Genomic DNA, 22,154 nt, shown 5'->3' with positions numbered 1-22,154 from the left:
GGGTGCTTCTGCCCCTGGCTTATGTCATGCTAGGGATTTGAACTCAGAATTTTGTGCATGCTATGCAAACAGTCTATCATCTGGACTACATCTTTATACCTCTTTCTGCTTTAGACATTTTAAATTTATAACCAGAATTGATAGTTTACACCTGCCATCCTAGCACTTGAGAGGATAAGGCAGGAGGATTGCACAAATTCAGCTAGTTTGTGTTACATGTTGAGTACCTTGACGGCACAGCAAGGCTCTATTTCAAACATAAAAGCCAAGCCCCCCCCTTAAAAAATGAAAATCATATGATCCAAAATTAAGAATGTGAAAAACAGTGAACACATTCTCTATCCCTGTCATTTATGTCCTCTATCCGTTGCTCTTTGTACTTTATGGTTTTAAGCTAGGCTATTAAGATTTACACAACCAGGACCTGGGGTGATGGCTCAGATGAGAAAATGCTTGCTGCTTAATCATGGAAGCAAGACCTGAGTTCCAGCACTCATAAGAAGCTGTTTGTGGTGGTGCATATCTGTCATCAGTGGAGAGGTAAACATAGCAGAAACTGCTAGCCAGTCAATCTAGTCAGCGAGATTGGTGAGCTCCAGTTTAAGCAAGAGATGCTGTCTTAAAAATTAAGGTGGAAAGTGTTAGATGACTCAGTGGTTAAGAGTGCTTCTTGTTCTTCCAGAGGACTTGAGTTTGCTCCTAGCATCCACTTTGAGCAGCTTACAGCTGCCGGTAACTCTTGCCCTCTGTGCGCATCTACACACATGTGGCATGCACTCAGTACAGATACATATAAATAATTGCAATAATAATGTAAAGAGCTGTCCTAGGGTTTCTATTGCTATGAAGAGACACTATGGACATAGCAACTTTTATATGTTTTGGTTGTGAACCTAGTCTTTAACAGCTGAGCCATCTCTCCAGTTGGAACATGGCAACATTCTCAGAGGGTTAGTCCATTATTATGGTGGCACACAGGCAGACATGGTGCTGGAGCTGAGAGTCCAGTACTTAGATTGACTGGCAGCAGAAGTAAACTGAGTTACTGGGTGTGACTTCAGCATAGATAAGACCTCAAAGCCGGTCTCTGCAGTGACACAATTTCTCAAGGCCATACCTACTTCAACAAAGCCGCATTTCCTTATAGTGCCATTCCTTAAGAGCTTATGGAGGGGCCGGGCATTGGTGGCGCACGCCTTTAATCCCAGCACTCGGGAGGCAGAGGCAGGCGGATCTCTGAGTTCGAGGCCAGCCTGGTCTACAGAGTGAGTTCCAGGACAGCCTCCAAAACAATACAGAGAAACCCTGTCTCGAAAAAAAAAAAAAAAGAGCTTATGGAGGCCAGTTACATTCAAACTACCTTAAGAGCCATTGAGGAATAAATGCATGTTGGCTTCTGGCCTCTACACACATTGCATGCATGCCTATATATATATAGTTATGAATGTGCATACACAATACACCAAAAATACCTGTGTAGCTGTTGTCTTTTTAGGTAGCATCATCTGAAAATAAAATTGCCATTTATAAATCACTTCATCTTCTGTCATGTCTGCAGATGTACCTATAGTGTATGCTTCTATTTTTACCTACTCTGCTTGGACCGCTACTCTCTTTTTCATCTCTAAGATCTTAAAACATGTGCTCAAGAATTTCGTTCTAGTATTTTTTTTAAGCTTCACTCTCTCTTTGGCATAGATAGATATGTTAGGTATTCAGAGAATTTTAATTGGAGCTGAATGTGGTGGCTTAAGCCTGCTAACCTAGTAATACTTGAGGCTGAGACAGGAGGATTGCTATGAATTTGAGACAAGATTGGGCTGCAGAGTGAGATCCTTTTCTGAAAACAGCAACAAATGAACAGAAATAGTCGAATATAGCAGAGCATTGGAAGGCCACGGACTCTTGAGTTTAGAGGCTTGTATGTTCATGCTATGTACTTAGACAGATTAGCTTCTCTGAGTTACAGTTTTTTGAGGGAGTGAGAGAGAGAGAGAGAGAGAGAGAGAGAGAGAGAGAGAGAGAGAGAGAGAGAGAGAGAGAGAGAGAGAGAATGAATGAATGAATGTAATTGCCAGGCGTGGTGGCACACGCCTTTAATCCCAGCACTGGGGAGGCAGAGGCAGGCGGATCTCAGTGAGTTGGAGGCCAGTCTGGTGTACAAAGTGAGTTCTAGGACAGTCAGGGCTGTTACATAGAGAAGTCCTGTCTCAACCTCCCCCCCCCATACATTATGTGTGTATCTGTATCATGTATATGGCCTGGTGTCCATGGAGACCAAAAGAAACCATATGATTTCCTGGAACTGGAGTTACAGATGGTTGTGAACCATTATGTGGGTGCTGGGAATTGGTGAACCACTATGTGGGTGCTGGGAATTGAACCTAGATCCTCTGGAAAAACAGCCAATAAATTGCTGAGCTACCTCTCCAATCCCTAAGTTACAGTTCCTTTCTTTTTTGGGGTGGGGGTGGTTTACAGAGTTTTTCTGTGTAGCTCTGACTGTGCTGGAATTTGCTCTGTTGATCAGGCTGGTCTTAAACTCAGAGATACCCTGCATCTGCCTCCTGAGTGCTGGAATTAAAGTCATGTACACTGCCTGGCCTTTCTTTATATGTAAAGACAAGGTTTGATTGTGTAGTTCTAGCTCATCTGGAGCTCTATGTGAAAGCTGGTTGGTCTGGAACTCTACCTGCCTTTGCTTTGGGATTAAAGGCCCGTGTCATACTTGGCCTGCAATTTCTTAATCATTAACATAGTATACCAATCATGTCTAGATTAAATGTCGTTTGGGAGATACTTGAATAGAAAAATGGATTATTTGGGTTTCTTGGGGCTGCTGCAACAAACTACAATAAACTTGGTAGCTGAAAACAATAGAAATTCATCCTGATAGCTTTGGGGCCAGAAATCTGGAATCATTTCACTGGGATCAGATCAAGGTGCCAGCAGTGCTACACTTGCTCTGGAGGCTCTAGGACCTTGCCAACCTTCTTAAATTGGATGGTTATGAAAAATTTGTTAACAATAAAAGGTTTCTGAATGTCCAAATAGCAAAAATTGAGTGAATTCTAGGTTTAGTGAAAGATTCCTTCTCCAAAAATAAAATGTTGACAGTGAGAATAGAGCAAGTTACCTGATGATGTTCACCCCTTACCTTCATAGTATCGTGTTAGTTTTTGATTTTCTGTTGCCACTTATGTTGGGGGTAAACTTCATGGAATAAATAATGTGTCTCCAGAAAGAAGGTGGTACTGGAGTGTTGTACACATGATTACTGAGAATTGTCTGTGTTCCTTGTTCTCTGCATATAGTTATATGGATATGTAAACTATAAAATGCTTGACCATAGAAATGTGTTACAGCAGTCTTAGAAAATAAATACATCTTTAAAAAATAATATTACATACTCACATTTATATTTCATTTTCCTGAACAGGTTCTTTGGTATGGACACAAGTTCAGTGGGAACATTAGAATTGACTGATCAAACTCCTGTTTTATTAGGAAGTACAGCCATGACAACTAGTCTCACAAACGTGGGAAATTCATTTAGTGGTCCTTCGAATCCTTTAGTGTCTAGATCTAGTAAGTTTCAGAATTCATCAATGGAAGATGATGATGATGTTGTTTTTATTGAACCTGTACAACCTCCTCCATCTTCTGCACCTTTGGTTGCTGATCAAAGAACCATAACATTTACATCTTCAAAAAATGAAGAACTACAAGGAAATGATCCCAAAATCCTTCCTTTATCGAAAGAGTTGGCGTCTCAGAAGGGCAGTGTAAGTGAGACAATTGTCATTGATGATGAAGAGGACATGGAAACAAATCAAGGGCAAGAGAAGAATGCCTCAAATTTTATTGAAAGGAGACCTTCTGAAACTAAAAACAGAACAAATGATGTGGATTTTTCTTCTTCTTTTTCAAGAAGTAAGGTAAACACAGGAATGGTTAATAGTGGTATTACCACAGAACCAGACTCTGAAATTCAGATTGCTAATGTTACAACCTTAGAAACAGGCGTAAGCTCTGTGAATGATGGCCAGATAGAAAATACTGATGGGAGAGATATGAACTTAATGATTACTCATGTAACATCACTGCATAATACCAACTTGGGAGATGTCTCTAATGGACTTCAGTCAAGTAACTTTGGTGTTAATGTACAAACATACACCCCATCTTTAACTTCACAGACCAAGTCTGGAGTAGGACCTTTTAATCCTGGTAGGATGAATGTTGCAGGAGATGTATTTCAGAATGGAGAGTCAGCACCTCATCATAATCCTGGTAAGTAGTAATACTCCATGCACATGAATTTAATATTTTGTCAGATCTTCCTTTCACTGTAATAAAAAATGTCTTAATTCTGTTGACATTAAAGTTCAAAATTTTAATGAGTTGTAAAACAATGAGTTATTTGTGAAGTAGAATATTAATAGCAGTATGATTTTATGTTTAGTGGATTAGAAATGTATAAATATATCATTTAGTTAGTTTTTGCTAATATGTATTAATGTTTGAATATGTAAAGTGGAAGAAAAAGATTAATAACATCCTTAAAAACATTATATAATAAATTGCACTTGTTCTCTTCTTTTTCTGCATATTTTTATTAAAGAATTGACTGAGGTATCTTTTTATTTACCGACTTTTGAAGAAAGCCAAATACATTGCTTATTTTTAAACTATTTTAAGGAATGATTGGCATGCACACATTTACTATATTCAACGACTTTGTGGTTTGTTTGCTTGTTACTATCTTTGTTCTTTGGAGCCAGGGTCTCACTGTGTAGCTTTAACTGGCCTGGAACTTGCCATGTAAATAAACCAGGCTGAACTTGTACTCACAGAGATCAGCTTGCCTCTGTCTCCAAAGTACTGGGATTAAAGGAATGTGACAGCACACAGGCCTTGTGTTTGTTTTTGATCAGCTACCTTATTTATTTATTTATTTCAGGGTTTTTTTCAAGACAAGGCTTCTCTTTTTAGTTTTGGATCATGTCCTGGAACTCACTGTGTAGACCAGACTGACCTCAAACTTATAGAGATCTACCTGCCTCAGCTTCCCTGCTAGTGGTTTTACTTTTTTTTCCCAGTGTTTCCAGTAAGCACTTCATTTATTACTTTTTGAGAGTTGGTATGGTTCTTGATTGTTGGATGTCTCTTTCTCTGAGCTGCTTTGCTCTTTGAAAAATATTAAAATACATAAGTTATAATAACTCTGGCTTTAGCTAGGTATAGTGGCACATACCTGTAATTCCAGCACTTGTGAGATGAAGGCAGAAAGATTAAGAATTCAAAGCCGTCCCCTACCACATAGCACATTTGAGGGCATCTTAGGCTTCAGGGAGACACTATCTCAAAAAACTCTCTCCAAACCAGCCAACACACAAAATCCTCCTAATCCTCCTAATCTTTCTCAAATAGTGCCACCTCCTGGTGACCAGGTATTCAACTATATGAACCTGTGTTGGGACATTCTTTTTTTTTTTTTGGTTTTTTTCGAGACAGGGTTTCTCTGTATTGTTTTGGAGGCTGTCCTGGAACTCACTCTGTAGACCAGGCTGGCCTCGAACTCACAGAGATCCGCCTGCCTCTGCCTCCCGAGTGCTGGGATTAAAGGCGTGCGCCACCAACGCCCGGCGTGTTGGGGCATTCTTAATCAAACCGCCACAGTGTCTATGGACATAAACATTTAGAGGCCAGTGGTCACTGTTGGACTTGTTCTTCAGCCGCTCTTATTTTTGAGGCAGGGTTTCTAAGTGAACCTGGAACCTATGGATTTGACTAGACTGGTTGGCCAGGAAGCCTTAGGGATCTTGTCTGCCTCCCTAGTACTGGGATTACAGGTGTATTTAACTGTACCTGTGTGCGTGTGCGTGTGCGTGTATTCTAGGTGATGAAACTTGGGTCTGTATTCTTCTGTGGAGAGTTCTTTACCCAGATCTATTTCTTTTTTGAGACGAGAGTTTTATATAGCCCACACTTGGGTTCAGTATATAATTAAGGATGACCTTGAGCTTCTAATTGTTTTTGCTTTTAAAATTTTTGAGTGTAGGGATTACAGGCATTTGCTACCACCATGCTTGGGTTTTTAAAAAAAATATTTTCTTCTCCATGGTGTATGTTAGGAAAAGTCTTAAAAAATGAAAACTCTGTCTCATGTATGTGTGTTTGCACACATGCTGTCTTAGTTACTGTTAATATTGCCTCCTAATCTTCCTAATCTTTCTCAAATAGTGCCAACTCCTGGTGACCAGGTATTCAACTATATGAACCTGTGTTGGGACATTCTTAATCAAACCACCACAGTGTCTATGGACACAAACATTTAGAGGCCAAGACCAAAAGCAAGAAGAGGAAGAAAGGGTTTATTTCAGCCTACATGTCCTGATCACAGGCCTTCATGAATAGAAGAATAGAAGTAAGGAAGAAACTTAAGACTAGAACATGGAGGCAGGAGCTGATGCGGAGGCCATGCTATGTTGTTGGTTATTGGCTTACTCTCAACCTGCATTCACACAGTACCCCAGGATCACCTGTCCAAGGATGACACCACTCATAGAGTGGGCTTGAGCCCTCCTATAGCAGTCAGTAATTAAGACTTGCCTATATAGGCAGATCTTATGGAGGCATTTTCTCACTTGAGAGTCTCTTTTTCTCAAATACCTTGAGCTTGTTTGTCAAGTTAACACGAAACTAGCGAGGACACAGACAAAACCATATAGAAGTCAGGTGCTCTTTCCTTCTGACTTGTTGGACTTGGGGCTTGTTGACAAGTGCCTTTACCTCTGAGTCATCTCACTTCTTCATGCTTAGGTTTTACAGTGTTAGAGATCTGCTATATAGACTCTACTAAGCCATACCTCCATACTGAGCATTTTTGATTTATGACAGATTTATCAGAGTACTCCCACCAAGTATATATTAGTGTATTTAGTGTATTCCCCCCCCCTCAGGTCAGGGTTTCTTTGTGTAACAGCCCTGGCTGTTCTGGAACTCACTCTGTAGGCCAGGCTGGTCTTGACTCAAGATCTGCCTGCCTCTGCCTCCCAAGTGCTGGGATTAAAGATGTGCGCTACCACTGCCTGGTGTAAATGATTTATTTTTATTTATGCCTTATGTGCCTATCTGTTACATGCATGTATGTGTGCACGTGCCTGTAGAGGTTAGAGGGGGCACCAGATCTTTTGGAGCTAAAGTTATAAGTAGTTGTGAACTACTTGACATGGGTGCTGGGAACTGCAACTCTAGTCCTAAAAGAGCACCAAATGCTCTTGACTGCTGAGCCATCATTCAGCCTCCACAATAGTTCTTAAAGTTTGTTCAAGTCAAGCGTATGTGTTCTTTAGTCTCTACTTAGTTTAGTTCTAGTTTTTTAAATTTAGTTACTCTTAGTATTCTGTGCATGTATCTTGTTATACTTATTTCTTTAGGAATATTGACGGGTCATTAAATGATATGCTATTTGTATACTACCAACATTATATAAAGGAATGTAAAATGCACATAAGAAAAATTTAGCTAACTCAAGCTCCCAAGCCACTTGCAGTCCATCCTGGGAATTCATGTGGAGGCAGAGGAGAGCTGACTCCCAGAATGAGAGCTGACTTCTTCAAGTTGTTAAAAAACAAACAAATAAACAAACAAACAAATGAACAAACAAACGTGGGGGCTGGAGAGATGGCTCAGAGGTTAAGAATGCTGGTTGCTCTTCTAGAGGTCCTGAGTTCAATTTCCAGCAACCACATGGTGGCTCACAACCATCTATAATGAGACCTGGTGCCCTCTTCTGGTCTGCAGGGATATATACAGACAGAACACTGTGTACATAACAAACAAACAAACAAATCTTAAAAAAACAAACAAAATATAATCAGACTGATGTAGTTTCTAATTAGCTTTTGCATTTTGGGGCTATTTTCATTTGTAATAGAATAATGGACTAGAGTAAGAAAATTTACTAGGTATTGTGGTGCTAATCAAATGCTAATTCATAGCATTTGAGAAACTAAACACAGGAGGGATCAGTAATTCATTGCCAGTCTCAGGTACATAGAGAGTTGAGACTCAAGAGTGTTATATAAAGCTTGCTGTTTATACCAATTATTCTACTGGTGTTATTTGGAAAAATGTAACTGTTATCCCTTTATCTGTTTATGTAAAACGGAGGACTTAAATAAATGATTACCAGCCGGGCAGTGGTGGCCCACACCTTTAATCCCAGCACTCGGGAGGCAGAGGCATGGGGATCTCTGTGAGTTCGAGGCCGGGCTGGACAGACAGCCTCCAAAACAATACAGAGAAACCCTGTCTCATAAAACCAAAAAAAAAAAAAAAAAAAAGATTACCATTCCTTCCTATTCCTAAAGTATTTTTAAATACTGGAGAACGTGAAAACCTGGAAGTAGGGGAAGTAGAGCTGATGTGTAAAGAAAGCCATGTATTATTTCTACAGGCATGAAGCCATATAAAATCTTAAAGCTAGTTTCCCCCAAGTAAGTATAGAATAGATGCCCTTGTTTATAAAGTATGTGATCAAAAGATGATCCTACAAAATTGAAAATCTTAGTGGTCAGTATTTGTATTAAAAACAAAACAATTTTTGCTGTTTTGGAGATGGCATCTCAGTCTGCATTGCAGGATAGCTTGGAACTCTTGATCTGCCTATACCTCTCTCTGCCTCCTAAAACTTGGATTAAAGATGTGTGCCTGAGGAGGTCAGAGGAGTTTCTGATCCTATGAGCTGGTGCTACATGTGGTTGTGAGTTTCTTGACATGGGTGCTGAAAATAGAATTTGGTTCAGCTGGAAGAGCGGAAAGTGCCCTTTAACCCACCTAGCAATGTGCTCAACCCCATATATATATATATATAGTATTTTAACCCACTTACTGAAATTGACCAGTTACCTTGATGATAGCAAGAAAACCCTTTCAGAATGTACTGTTTACTCTTTTTATATGTGTGTGTGTGTATTTTGGGACAGTGTGTGTATTTATTTGAGACAGTTCTATGAATTAATTTGTTCTGGGTGTTCATATGTCGTCATTTCAAACTGGCTGGGATCTCCTTGTAGCCTAGTTTTAATCTGCTAAACTGGGTCCATCTGTCCAAGACTCTCCTGTGTGGTGGCATTATCAGGCATGCACTACCAAACCAGTTTAAAGTTTAGATTTTGAAGACGGTATCTTGTTGCTCTGTGATAAAATAACTGTGAGCACAATCATCTTAAAGAGTTTATTTTGACTTAAATTCCAGAGGGGAGAATGTCTGTAATGATGGGATAGGCATGCTGGCAGGAATAGGAATACACAGTTTGAACTAGGAGTGGGATGAACCTATGAACTCTAAAGGCCTGCCCCAGTGATTTATTTACTTCAGGAGACTGCATATCCTAAAAGTCCCATAATTTCCCTAAACAGTTACACAGCTAGGAACCAAGCAAGGGGCATTGCTTATACAAGTCACCCATCACCCCGGGTTTCACATAGCCGGAGCTGGCCTCAAAATTCACTATATAAAGAATTTTTCTTTTATTTTTATTTAACATGTGTGAGTTTTTCCTTACATATTTGTATGTGTACCACATGCATGTCTCATGCCATGAAGACCAGAATATGGCAATCCCTAGAACTGGAGGTGTGGATGGTTGCTAGTCACCAGTAGGTCTGGAATTCTGTAAGAGCAGGGTTCTTAACTGGTGAGCCATCTCTACAGCTCCATGACTTTAAACTTTTGATTCTTCTGTCCCCACCTTCCAAGTGCTGGGATCAATAACTGTGCCTTTTTTTTTGTAATGCTGAGGACTGAGCCTGGGCTTTATGCATGCTGAGTAAGCACTCTGCCAGTGAAACTACATTGCCATATTCCATTCTATGTTAAGTTGAAGAGTATTAACATAGTTAGGAAATATAAAATATGACTAAAAGGTATATAATTGCTTGAAACCATTGGGCTGATAGAACTGATCAGAACCAAGAAACTACTCTTAAATGTTTTTATAGGTAAATTCTCTCCCAAGTTTTGGTAATATGTCTGTTCCCCCCCTGTGTGTGTGTGTGTGTGTGTGTGTGTGTGTGTGTGTGTGTGTGTGTGTGTGTGTGTGTGTGTGTGTGTGTGTGTGTGTGTATGAATGTATCTATATCTATATATCTATATAATCTTTATAATTAGTGGATTAATGGTTTTTCAAGACAGGGTTTCTCTATACTTCCTGTCTCATAGTAAATGGCATTTTTTTTTTAGAGCTTCCTGTATGCTAGTCACTGCTTAGTTACATGTATTATCACATTTAATGTTTGGTGCTGTTTAAGGAAGAAGAGTAAAACACATTTTTCTCAGTAGTACACCAATCTTGGTAGAATGCAAAGTATTATTTTAAATTTATTTTTACTTACTGCTCTGTTGTGTACACTCCTTTGGATGTCAGAGATTAATCTAGAGTATTGTTCCTCAGGCACTATCTATCCTTATTCTTTTGAGACAAGGTCTCTCATTTGCCTGGACATCACTAAATTGGCTAGGCTGGCTGGCCAGTGAGTCCTGGAGATCTGTCTCTGCTTCCTCAGTACTGGGATTATGGGTGTGTGTGTTGACTTTTTTTTTTTTTTTGGTTTTACGAGACAGGGTTTCTCTGTTCTGGAGGCTGTCGGTCCAGCCTGGCCTCGAACTCACAGAGATCCGCCTGCCTCTGCCTCCCGAGTGCTGGGATTAAAGGCGTGCGCCACCACCGCCCGGCTCGGCTCATTCTTTTTTATTTAAATTGACAAGCAGACATAATATGCTTTTTTTTTCATGTAGAATATGTTGACAAGAAATATGAATACATTGTGGAATGGTTAAATCAAGCCTATCACACCGCATACTTCCTTTCTTATAAGAACACTTGAAATTGTTTTTGTTTTTGTTTTTTCAAGACAGGGTTTCTTTGTGTAACAGTTCTGGCCATCCTGGAACTCACTCTGTAAACCAAGCTGGCCTCTAACTCACAGAGATCCACCTTCCTTGTGCTGGGTTCAAAGGTGTACGCCATCACCGCCTGGCCTTGTCTTGCCATTTTTTACGACTATAATATATTGTTTCTAGAAAGCAAACAATCCTGCCCACAGGTACTCTAACTCTACCTCTGCAAAATTGCTGCTTATTGCTGTTTCAAGCTTCGTTAGCATCTGAGACAGGTTTTACTTTAGAGTTCAGGCTGGTCTTAAATTCATGGCAATCCTTCTGTTTCAGTTTCCCAAGTGTTGGGGATTATAGACATGAGCCACCACATTTGGCTTTAATTAGTATTATGAACTTTGGCAAATTGGAAAAGTAAAACTATTTCTTTGATAATAAGTTTCAATGTCTTTAAATGCGTATTTGATTATTTTTTCCCCTATATCTCCTTTTTAAGATTCTTGGATCTCTCAGTCAGCATCATTTCCTCGTAATCAGAAACAACAAGGAGTGGATTCTTTATCACCAGTGGCCTCACTTCCTAAACAGATATTCCAGCCTTCCGCCCAACAACAGCCCAATAAACCAGTTAAAGTCACTTGTGCAAACTGCAAAAAACCTCTACAGAAGGGACAGACGGCTTATCAACGAAAAGGATCAGCTCATCTCTTCTGCTCAACCACCTGCCTTTCTTCTTTCTCTCACAAACCTGCTCCAAAGAAACTCTGTGTTATGTGTAAAAAGTAAGATTAACCTTTCACACAACTTCTTGTGGTTGAACAATGATCATAAAAGTTCGTAGAAATTTCACTGAGAGACTTGGAGATGAATTCATGTTTTAAAATTATAGATTGGGCTTCCTATTTGGTAGGTTTGGGGCTAATTTGTTTAGGCCCTTGTAATTATTTTGATTGTTATCTCCAATGGATCCCTTGAATTTGCAAAAATGTGAATATTTACATTGCTTTACTTTTTTTTTTAAACAGTGTTAGGGATTAAGTCTAGAGCCTCACCTCATAGAGGCTCTCTACTACTAAATACATTATTAAGAATGCATTGTAAGAATATAGCTCAATATTAGACAATTGTATATTTATATTTATGAAACAGAATGTATATATGGTACATTCTGTATTAAAATAAGCTGCGTTTTACACTGTCTTTGCATTGTGGTTATTTTCAATTGGCAAATCTGTGTTTTTTGAGTATTTGTTTTGAATGTTGTCATAGTTTCATGATTGGTACCTTTTTTTTCTGTTCTTAGAAATACAGTTTCTGTCCTATTTTATATCTGTTCTTAATGATAGCAAACAAAACTGGATAATATAATGTATTGCAGGGTCAGATCAGATGGATTTTCTGTACTCTTCTTGGAGCTGCCTAAGTCTGAAGTTATTTTTAGGTATTAGACCTCTGGGAAGGACTTAGTGCTTTATTCTTGAAGTAAATCTAAGCACAGAAACAATTGTTCCATAGTGTTTAGATTATTTTTAAATTTTATTTTATGTGCATTGATGTTTTGCTATGGTTATCGGGTTCCCTGGAACTAGAGTCACAGACAGCTGTGAAGCTGCCATGTGAGTGTTGGAAATTAAATTCAGGTCCTCTGGAAGAACAGTCAGTGTTCTTAACCACTCAGCCATCTCTCCAGCCCATGTTTAGATTATTTTATAATACACCTAAATACTATAATGGAGAGTCTAGACACTTAGTATTTCTTTAAAGTCAGTAGTGTCATATTTATTATTTGGGTTTTTTGTTTGCTTTTTTTTGAGATGTCTTGGTATGTAGTCACGGCTTTCTTGGAACTTTATAAGACACTCTGACTTCAAACTCGTGGCAGTCCCAGTACTTCTCCCTAGTGCTGGGATTACACTGCTTGCCCCCTTTATTGTATTTACTCATCATTTTATTTAAAGATTTATGTCCAAACAGGATCTTCTGTAATCCTTGAACTCCTGATCATTTTTAACTCTTGCCTGGCAAGTGGTACATTTAAGTAGAAAATATTTCATGTAAGCTGGGTGGTGGTGGTGCATGCCCAGCACTTGAGACAGAGAGAGACAAGTGCATCTCTGAGTTTGAGACCAACTTGGTCTATGGAGTGAGTTCCAGGACAGCCAGAGCTGTTACACAGAGAAACCCTTTCTCGAAAACACAAAAGAAAATAAAAATAAAAACTCATGTAGTCTTTCTTGATGTTAAATTCCTATAATCTAGGAATCTTATGCTTACCTATTAGTTGGGAAGGAGAATTGAACAGGCACTATCATTTTAAATTTGTCTTTAATTCCATGTAATTATGGTAGTTTTATTTTACTGTTTCCAATATCTGAAAGCCTTGTTAGTGCATTTGAAGATAAATTATTAGTGACAGGATCAAACATTTTTCACTTTTTAACGTTTATTGCCAAGAGTTCATATATATAAGCTCATATAGACATATATTTTTTTTTATTTTTTTACTTTTTTCATTTTTCGAGACAGGGTTTCTCTGTATTGTTTTGGAGGCTGTCCTGGAACTCACTCTGTAGACCAGGCTGGCCTCAAATTCACAGAGATCCGCCTGCCTCTCCCTCCTGAGTGCTGGGATTAAAGGCATGCGCCACCAACGCACTAAAAGTGATCTCCTGAATCTAAAAATGGTGTTTGATTTCCATGAGTCAATCTGTGGAAATTAAAAGTATCAGTTATAACCTTTATTTTTGGTTTCATTTAAAATGGAACTTTGTAAATTGTACCTCTTATTTTTTTCAGGGATATAACTACAATGAAAGGAACAATTGTTGCTCAAGTGGATTCAAGTGAGTCCTTCCAAGAATTTTGTAGTACATCTTGTCTGTCTCTCTATGAGGACAAGCAGAGTCCTGCTAAAGGAGCCCTAAATAAATCGAGATGCACAATCTGTGGCAAACTGACCGAGGTTTGTACTTCTGTATTTTTTACTTGCTCTCATGTGAGATCATTTTAGGTGTTGACCGTTCTCCCCTACTTTTTTATATGTTTATGTGCCATTAGAAGTGAGGATATATAAACTTTTAGAGTATTCTAGTTTTCCAGAAGACTGATTCAGGAAAAATTACCATGTTTATTTCATCAGGTTGAGAGAGCAGTCACGGAAAAAGAGTCATAGTATTATGATTATTTTCTTTTTTATTGGTCTAGTAATATGTTTATACAAATAGGCTAACTACACAGGAAAGATAAACACAGGCAAATAGAAGTGAAAGAATTTTAAAAAATCAACAAACATTATTATGACATTAAGTAACCTGTATATGCATATCCCATTTGAATTGCTAGTAGTACTGGCTTTTCTTCTTCCTTGTCTAGTGCGATGTACTTTATCATTTCTTTTGGAGTTGTCTAAAGATTTATAATAAGTCTGTTTATGAAATGTAATGTTAACGCTATCCAAATGTGGTTCTTCTGTCATTTTTAATCTATCTTTACAGGTTTATAGTGATAATCACTATGGCCATTTATTCATTTTCTTTAGTGCCATGCATGTGTGCATATGTTCTTGTGTATATAAACAGTTCAGAGACATAGGAAATGTATTTTAATTTTTCCTTTTCCTCAAATTAGCCTTCTTATGATATTTTTGTTGCTGTTGGTTCAGCTTTTTAGCTACTTGAAAACAGATGCACTCTTTAAATTCTGTTTGTTTTTCTCTTAGATTCGCCATGAAGTTAGTTTTAAAAATATGACTCATAAGCTGTGCAGTGACCACTGCTTCAATAGATACAGAATGGCTAATGGTCTAATAATGAATTGCTGTGAACAGTGTGGAGAATATTTGCCCAGTAAAGGTGCTGGGAATAATGTTCTGGTGATTGATGGTCAGCAGAAAAGATTTTGCTGTCAGAGTTGTGTCAGTGAATACAAACAGGTAATTTATGTGCTAAAATTCCTGAGGTATTCTTTTGGGTGGGTTTGGAAGCATTGTAGTAGTTCTAATATAAGAGGATTTAGCCATATTTATCTTGGAATCCTTTAATTCCATAATTTTCTTTATATAAAGATAGTTTACCTCAGATGAATTAAGAAATATATGTTGGAGCCGGGCGTTGGTGGCGCACGCCTTTAATCCCAGCACTCGGGAGGCTGTGAGTTCGAGGCCAGCCTGGTCTACAAGACTAGTTAGTTCCAGGACATCCTCCAAAGCCATAGAGAAACCCTGTATTCAAAAAACAAAAAACAAAAAACAAAAAAAAGTTCAGTGTGGCTGGATTTATTTATGTTGAGGTCTTTGATTCATTTGGACTTAAGTTTTGTGCATGGCGATCTATCCGCATTCTTCTATATGCCAGCATCCAGTTCTACCAGTACCATTTGTTGAAGATGCTTTCTTTTTCTGTTGTATAGTTTTAGCTTTTTTGTCGAAGATCAGGTGTTAATATCAGGGTGTTCAATTGTATTCCCTTGGTCTACCTGTGTATTTTTGTGTTAATACCAAGCTGTTTTCAGGACTATAGGTCTATAATAGAGCTTGAAGTCTGGGATGGTAATGCCTCCAGATGTTGCTTTGTTGAGCAGGGTTGTCTTGGCTATCCTGGGTTTTTGTTTTTCCATATAAAGTTGAGAATTGTTTTTTCAATGTCTGTGAAGAATTGGGCTGGGATTTTGATGGGGGTTACATTGAATTTGTAGATTGCTTTTGGCAAAATTGCCATTTTTACTACATTGATCCTACCTATCCAAGAGCATGGGAGATCTTTCCATTTTCTGGTGTGTTCGTTAATTTCTTTCTTTAAAGACTCAAAGTTCTTTTGATACAAGTCTTTCATTTGTTTGTTTAGCGTTACCTCCAGGTATTTTATGTTGTTTTTGGCAATTGTAAAGGGTGATGTTTCTCTGATTTTTTTTTTTTCTCAGCCCTTTTATCGTCTGTATGTAGAAGGGCTACTGATTTTCTTGAGTTGATCTTGCATCCTGCCACTTTGCTGAAGGTATTTATCATCTGTAGGAGTTCCATGGTAGAGTTTTTTTGGGTCACTTATGTAAACTATCATATCATCTGCAAATAGTGAAAGTTTCTATCCCCTTGATCTCTTTTTGTTGTCTTATTGCTCTCTAGCTAGAACTTCAAGTACAATATTGAAGAGGTATGGAGAGAGTGGACAGCCTTGTCTTGTTCCTGATTTTAGAAAATTTGCTCTGAGTTTCTCTCCATTTAGTTTGATGTTAGCTGTTGTTTTGCTGTATATTGCTTTCATTATGTTTAGGTACGTTCCTGTTATCCCTGATCTCTCCAAGACCTTTATCATGAAGGGGTGTTTAATTTTGTCAAAGGCTTTTTCAGCATTTAGTGAGATGGTCATGTGATTTTTGTTTCTCAGCTTGTTTATATGGTGAATTACATTGATGGATTTTCGTATGTTGAACCATCCCTACATCCCTGGGATGAAACCTACTTGATCATGGTGGATGATTTTTTCTAATGTGTTCTTGGATAGGATTTGCCAGTATTTTATTTTGAGTAGTTTTGTCGCATCACTTTTTATGAGGGATATTGGTGTGAAGTTCTTTCTTAGTTGTGTCTTTGGGTGGCTTGGGTATTAAGGTTATTGAAACCTAGTAAAAAGAGTTTGGCAAAGACCCTTCTGTTTATATTGGTTGGAATACTTTGAGGACAATTGGTATAATTTGTTATTTGAATTTTTGGTAGAATTCTGAACTGCAACCATCTGGACCTGGGCTTTTTTTGGTTGGGAGACTTTTGATGACCGTCTCTATTTCCTTAGGTGTTATCGATCTATTTAAATTGCTTATCTGTTCTTGATTTAATTTTGGCTAGTAATATTTATCCAGAAAATGGTCCATTTCCTTTAAATTTTCAAATTTTGTGGAGTACGAGGTTTCAAAGTATGCCCTGATGATTCTCTGGATTTCCTGAATGTCTTTTGTTATGTCCCCCTTTTCATTTCTGATTTTGTTAAATTGCATGTTCACACTTTGCCATTTTGTAATTTTGGCTCAAGGTTTGTGTATCTTGTTGATTTTCCTCAACTAACACCGCCACTATAATAGGCATTTTCCCTGTTTCATCCAGCAGCAACTAGACTCATGTAAAAGGTACATGCCTCAAACAGCATTTGTGGTGGCTATTGCTGTTGTTGCTGAACTCTCCCCATTCCTTAGTCATTTGTATTTGGTGGAGCCTGAAATTTCTGTTGGTGAAGATAACTTTGGACTGCTGGTTCTCCTCTGTCCACCTTCCAGGTGTTTATATGGTTGTGGGGCTTTGCTTGGGTTCATTGCTGGCATGTTCCTTCAGTAATACACCTCCAAACTCCTTTGTGTTTTCATTTTTTGAGGTGTAGCTGCTTTAATTTCAGTATTGGTCAGACCACCTTTGCAGGATTTGGGATAAGAGTGGTTGTCGGTGGTTAAGCTATGCTATTACTGTCTGGGAAAGTGGAAGACTTGGTCTTTAACACAATAGTAGCTGGGGCGGGGACCTTAGGACAGGCCCCTTACTACAGTAGAGGAAATGGAGTCTAGGCTCTGTTTTGTCTTTTCTTGTGCGGGTGGGGCTCGAGTAGAGTAGGTTTTTGTCTCTATGTGCTGCTGTTGTGTTGTAGTTGTGTTTCCTCTATCAGTGTTTCTTCTGTTCGTTGTCAGGATTTTGTTCTTGATGATGCTAATCTAGGGTCTGCTCAGCTTTTATCGGTAAATTAAGTCTTCTGCCTGATGGGAGGCATCTTCAGGTAGTTTGTTTGTTTGTTTGTTTGTTTGTTTGTTTGTTTGTTTCTTTCTTTCTTTCTTTCTTTCTTTCTTTCTTTCTTTCTTTTTTTGATTTTACGAGACAGAATTTCTCTGTATTGTTTCGGAGGCTATCGGTCCAGCCCGGCCTCGAACTCACAGAGATCCACCTGCCTCTGCCTCTCGAGTGCTGGGATTAAAGGCGTGCGCCACCAACGCCTGGCTGCCTTACTGATTTTCAGGTGTTAACTTTTCTTTTGGTGATGGGTATTGGCTGCTTTTAACTTAAATTGTGATTTTTGTAATCTAGGGCTCTTTTATTTTTTCACTTTTTTGTTTATCTGTATGTGTATATGTGCTTTTTTTTTTTGGTTTTTACGAGACAGGGTTTCTCTGTTTTGGAGGCTATCGGTCCAGCCCGGCCTCGAACTCACAGAGATCTGCCTGCCTCTGCCTCCCGAGTGCTGGGATTAAAGGCGTGCGTCACCAACGCCCGGCTGTATATGTGCATTTTTGAGATAGGGTCTTTTACTGTATATGTCCTGAAACCTGTGATGATTTTTCTCGTTTTAGTTTTTCAAGTGAAGCCTTGTGAATGTTTGTTAAGCATATACTATGTATCTGGAAGCATGTACCTTCTAACTGAGCTCCACAGCCCTATCATTATTAAGTAAAAGGAGAATTTTCTTAATACTTTTCTTTGAGCTGTTATTTTCATATATTTAATTCATAAGTAAATAAGTAGATAGGAAGCCATGCAGGCCTTTTTATTGATCACAGGACTTAATCAGACAGGTTGAGGAACTCAGCATGAGATGTTCTAGTCTAGACAGTGTCTTCTTGCAGTGTAGGAATTAGTTATGTAACCCTTTCTTAAACTTTGTCCCTCTGATGGTGAAATTGACTGTTATAATGTGTGTTCTCGTTGCTTAGTTTCTGGAATCCTGATTCGTTTAACACTGTAGATCATGGCAGTGCATACTGGGGGATGCTTAGTTGTTCTTCAGTAGCTTTCTATATCTGGCATATTTTGACTTTCATAACACATAGGAAGCTCTTTAGGATAAGTATGTACATTTTTATTAGAGAATATCATAAGTGCTCTAAAAGGATTCTCAGAACAAACCATTTTTCAGATAATACAAATTTAATCATAAATATTACATTAGATCTGAGATTTCATTACAGTTTTTTTTTTTGATTTTGTTTTCTTTTGTTTTTTGAGATAGGGCTTCTCTGTATAACAGTCCTAGCTGTTTTCGAGCTCTCTTTGTAGATCTTGCTGGACTCAAACTCACTGAGGCCTCTTCCTCCCAAGCACTGGGATTATAGGCGTGTGCCACCACCGCCTGTTTTATAGTTAGTATGTTTTAACAAGATCTTAGAATATGCTAGGTTATCTGAGAGGAGCAAGTAATTTTTCTCAAAGGTGATATAAGTGTGGCTCGGTGCTGCAGGATTGTGATCTCAACTACTCAGAAAGCTGTGTAATTGAAGGTTAATCTGAGCTAGACAGTGTGAAGCAAGTCTGAACATAGCAAGTCCATCTCAAGACTCAAGTACAGTGGTTGATGTGGTGATATCACCTATGCAAGAGTGAGAACCAGTATTTGAATTCGTTAGAACCAACAAAGCAGCATCTTGTCTGGAATCCCAGTACTCCTACAGAGGATGGGAGATAGGATGACATCCCTGGAAGCCCACGGGCCAGCTTCCTGGCATGTTTGACACATAGGAGATCCTGTCTTAAATAAGGTGAAAGTCAGGACTGATATCTAAGGCTGTCCTCTGAGCCTCATACATGTGTGATTAATAACATCAGAAGTGTAGGTTTGGTATACAACTTGAATCCTAGTACTCAGGTGGTAGAGGCAGAGAGGGATCTTTCTAAATTTGAGACTAGTCCTACATATCAAGTTCCAGGCCAGCCAGGACTGTAAAAACAACAACAACAACAACAACAACAAAAACTTGGTGGTGGTGGTGGTGTTGCAAACTTTTGATCCCAGCACTTGGGAGGCAGAGGCAGGTGGATCTCTGAGTTCGAGGCCAGCCTGGTCTACAGAGTTCCAGAACAGCCTCAAAAATAATACAGAGCAACCCTGTCTCGAAAAAGCCAAAAATAAAAAAGTTAGGAGAATATATATCAGTCAATAATTGAAGCAACTTTCATAGATTATTCATTTACTTTTCAGTCTAACAGCTTTTCTTTATGTATTTACAAAATCTTTTAAAATGTTTTAGGTAGGTAGCCATCCAAGCTTCCTGAAGGAAGTTCGAGATCACATGCAGGACTCTTTCTTAATGCAGCCTGAGGTGAGCAAGAATGTTGGTGAGATTGAAAACCCATTTAAATAAAAAAAAATTATTTTGTGTGTGTGTATATATGTATGTGGGCTTATGCATGCCATGGTGGGTGTTCGTTCAGTGGACAGCTTGCTGGGATTAGTTATCTTCTCATACTATGTAGGTTCTTGGTGTCAAATGTATATGAAAAATCACATCCGTTTTGAAGCATTAAAATGTTATTATAGTTGGGTGGTGGTGGCACATCTTTAATCCCAGCACTCACTTGGGAGGCAGAGACAGGTGGATTTCTGTGAGTTCGAGGCCAGCCTGGTCTACAGAGTGAGTGCTAGAACAGGATCCAAAGTAATGCAGAGAAACCCGGTCTCGAAAAATGTATTTTAGCATAATAGTTGTGTATTAAAATTTATTCTCTTAAATTATACCAGATGATAGGTGTTTTCATTTTCTCCAAGGGATAGATTTTTTAAATTCCAATAATTTTTACATGTCTTTTGGTTTTGAGAAAATACTTGTATTCTTAGGAAATTCTTTTCAGATACTATCTTTTGTTTACCCAGATTAATAATATCCCATCTGATACATCTGCCATCTTGTTTTTACTGTTCTTAGCCATAGAGGCTGTATGTATTTTCTTCTCCACACACTCCATTTTGCAGCATGTTTTTTTTGTTGTTGTTGTTGGTGCTGCTGTTGCTGCTGCATATTTTGAGACAGAGTCACATTATAAAGCCTCCCCTCCTACGTGCTGAGATTGAGACATGTTGCACCACTGCCATCTCTTGTCTTTTTTTTTTTTTTTTTTTTTTTTTTTGATTTTTCGAGACAGGGTTTCTCTGTATTGTTTTGGAGGCTGTCCTGGAACTCACTCTGTAGACCAGGCTGTTCTCGAACTCACAGAGATCCGCCTGCCTCTGCCTCCCGAGTGCTGGGTTAAAGGCGTATGCTACCAACGCCCGGCTCTTGTCATGTCTTTGCTTTTCACGCGTGCACACGTTAGTTCTTAGCAGAGACTCCTTGTGAGATACTGTGGCTAGATAGTCGTAGTTCTTTTTTTGTGCAGCTCCCTTCATTATTTTGTGATCCAAATTGTAGTTGTCCAGAACTTCATGTGTTTCTTCAACTCAGTAAAACTCCAAAACCAACTCCAGGCAGTGAGATTAGTAGCTACAGGACTTGTCCTGTTCCTGTTTCTTATGGATGCAGTTTTGAACATAATGCCAAAACCATTGTACTCACACAGAAAAGGTATTATGCCTTTCCTAGATTTCCAACTAATTATAGACAAAATCATTGTTATTTGAAGGAGAGTTAGATGATGATAATTGGTTTGTTAGAACCTAGTTTAGTTGGTGGCACAATTAGTTTGTATCTAGGTGAAAGCAAACACTTGAGCCAGGTATAGCATGTGTCTGCATGTGGATTAAGTCTTGTGGGCCTAAGGAGAGAAGGGGAGGAGTTTTGAGGCTTGCCTGCACTCCATAGAGAGCTCTGTCTTCTGCTGGTCACAAAAATATTATGATGAAATTAGTTGTAGTTGGATGTGTGTGTCTTTTTTTAAAGATATCTTTTATGTTCAAATTTTAGAAATATGGAAAACTGACAACATGTACTGGTTGCCGAGCACAGTGCAGGTTTTTTGATATGACTCAGTGCATAGGTCCTAATGGATATATGGAGCCATATTGTTCAACTGCTTGCATGAACAGTCACAAGACAAAATATGCAAAATCACAAAGTAAGTTTCAGCTATTTGGAAAGTTTAATGACATAATTGTTTATTAAAGGTAACAGTCATATTTTTATATAGTTGAACTGGTTTTTTTCATACTGAACTTTGCTGTAAGTCTAAAATTATTTTGATTTTGTCATACTTTTTAATTTTTAAGAGTCATTGATGTATTATTTGTATCTGAAATTCTTAGCTAAAACTGATTTATATCCAAAAATATCTAAAACATTTTCATGTGTTCATGTATACTTTAGAGACGTTAGTAGTTTTTTAATGGCAGAATTTTTTTTATTAAATACTTATTTTCATATATGTGTGTGGATATTTTGCCTGTGTGGTCTGTGTGCACTTGTGTGCATACAGTGCTCACAGAGGTCTGAAGAGGGTGAAGGGTCATCTGGAGTTGGTATTATAGGTAGTAGAACACCTATGCCTTGTGGGTGCTGGGAACTGAGCTTTAGT

The 22,154-nt window shown here is 38.5% G+C and overlaps 1 protein-coding gene across 1 annotated transcript in view; it reads left to right on the top strand.

Annotated features, from left to right (window-relative positions):
- Positions 1-22,154, top strand: part of Zmym2 (zinc finger MYM-type containing 2) — a 75,686-nt gene that overhangs the window by 13,906 nt on the left and 39,626 nt on the right. The window contains 8 exon segments of the mRNA XM_040740479.1: positions 3,440-4,293; positions 11,403-11,688; positions 13,703-13,729; positions 13,731-13,771; positions 13,774-13,868; positions 14,625-14,837; positions 19,898-19,969; positions 21,548-21,698. Coding sequence (XP_040596413.1) covers positions 3,450-4,293; positions 11,403-11,688; positions 13,703-13,729; positions 13,731-13,771; positions 13,774-13,868; positions 14,625-14,837; positions 19,898-19,969; positions 21,548-21,698 — 1,729 coding nt within the window. The 5' untranslated portion in view covers positions 3,440-3,449.

This window comes from Mesocricetus auratus, unplaced genomic scaffold (genome assembly GCF_017639785.1).
Source record: "Mesocricetus auratus isolate SY011 unplaced genomic scaffold, BCM_Maur_2.0 Super-Scaffold_100707, whole genome shotgun sequence".
NCBI classification, from domain to species: domain Eukaryota; kingdom Metazoa; phylum Chordata; class Mammalia; order Rodentia; family Cricetidae; genus Mesocricetus; species Mesocricetus auratus.
This window is presented reverse-complemented; position numbering and strand designations above follow the sequence as displayed.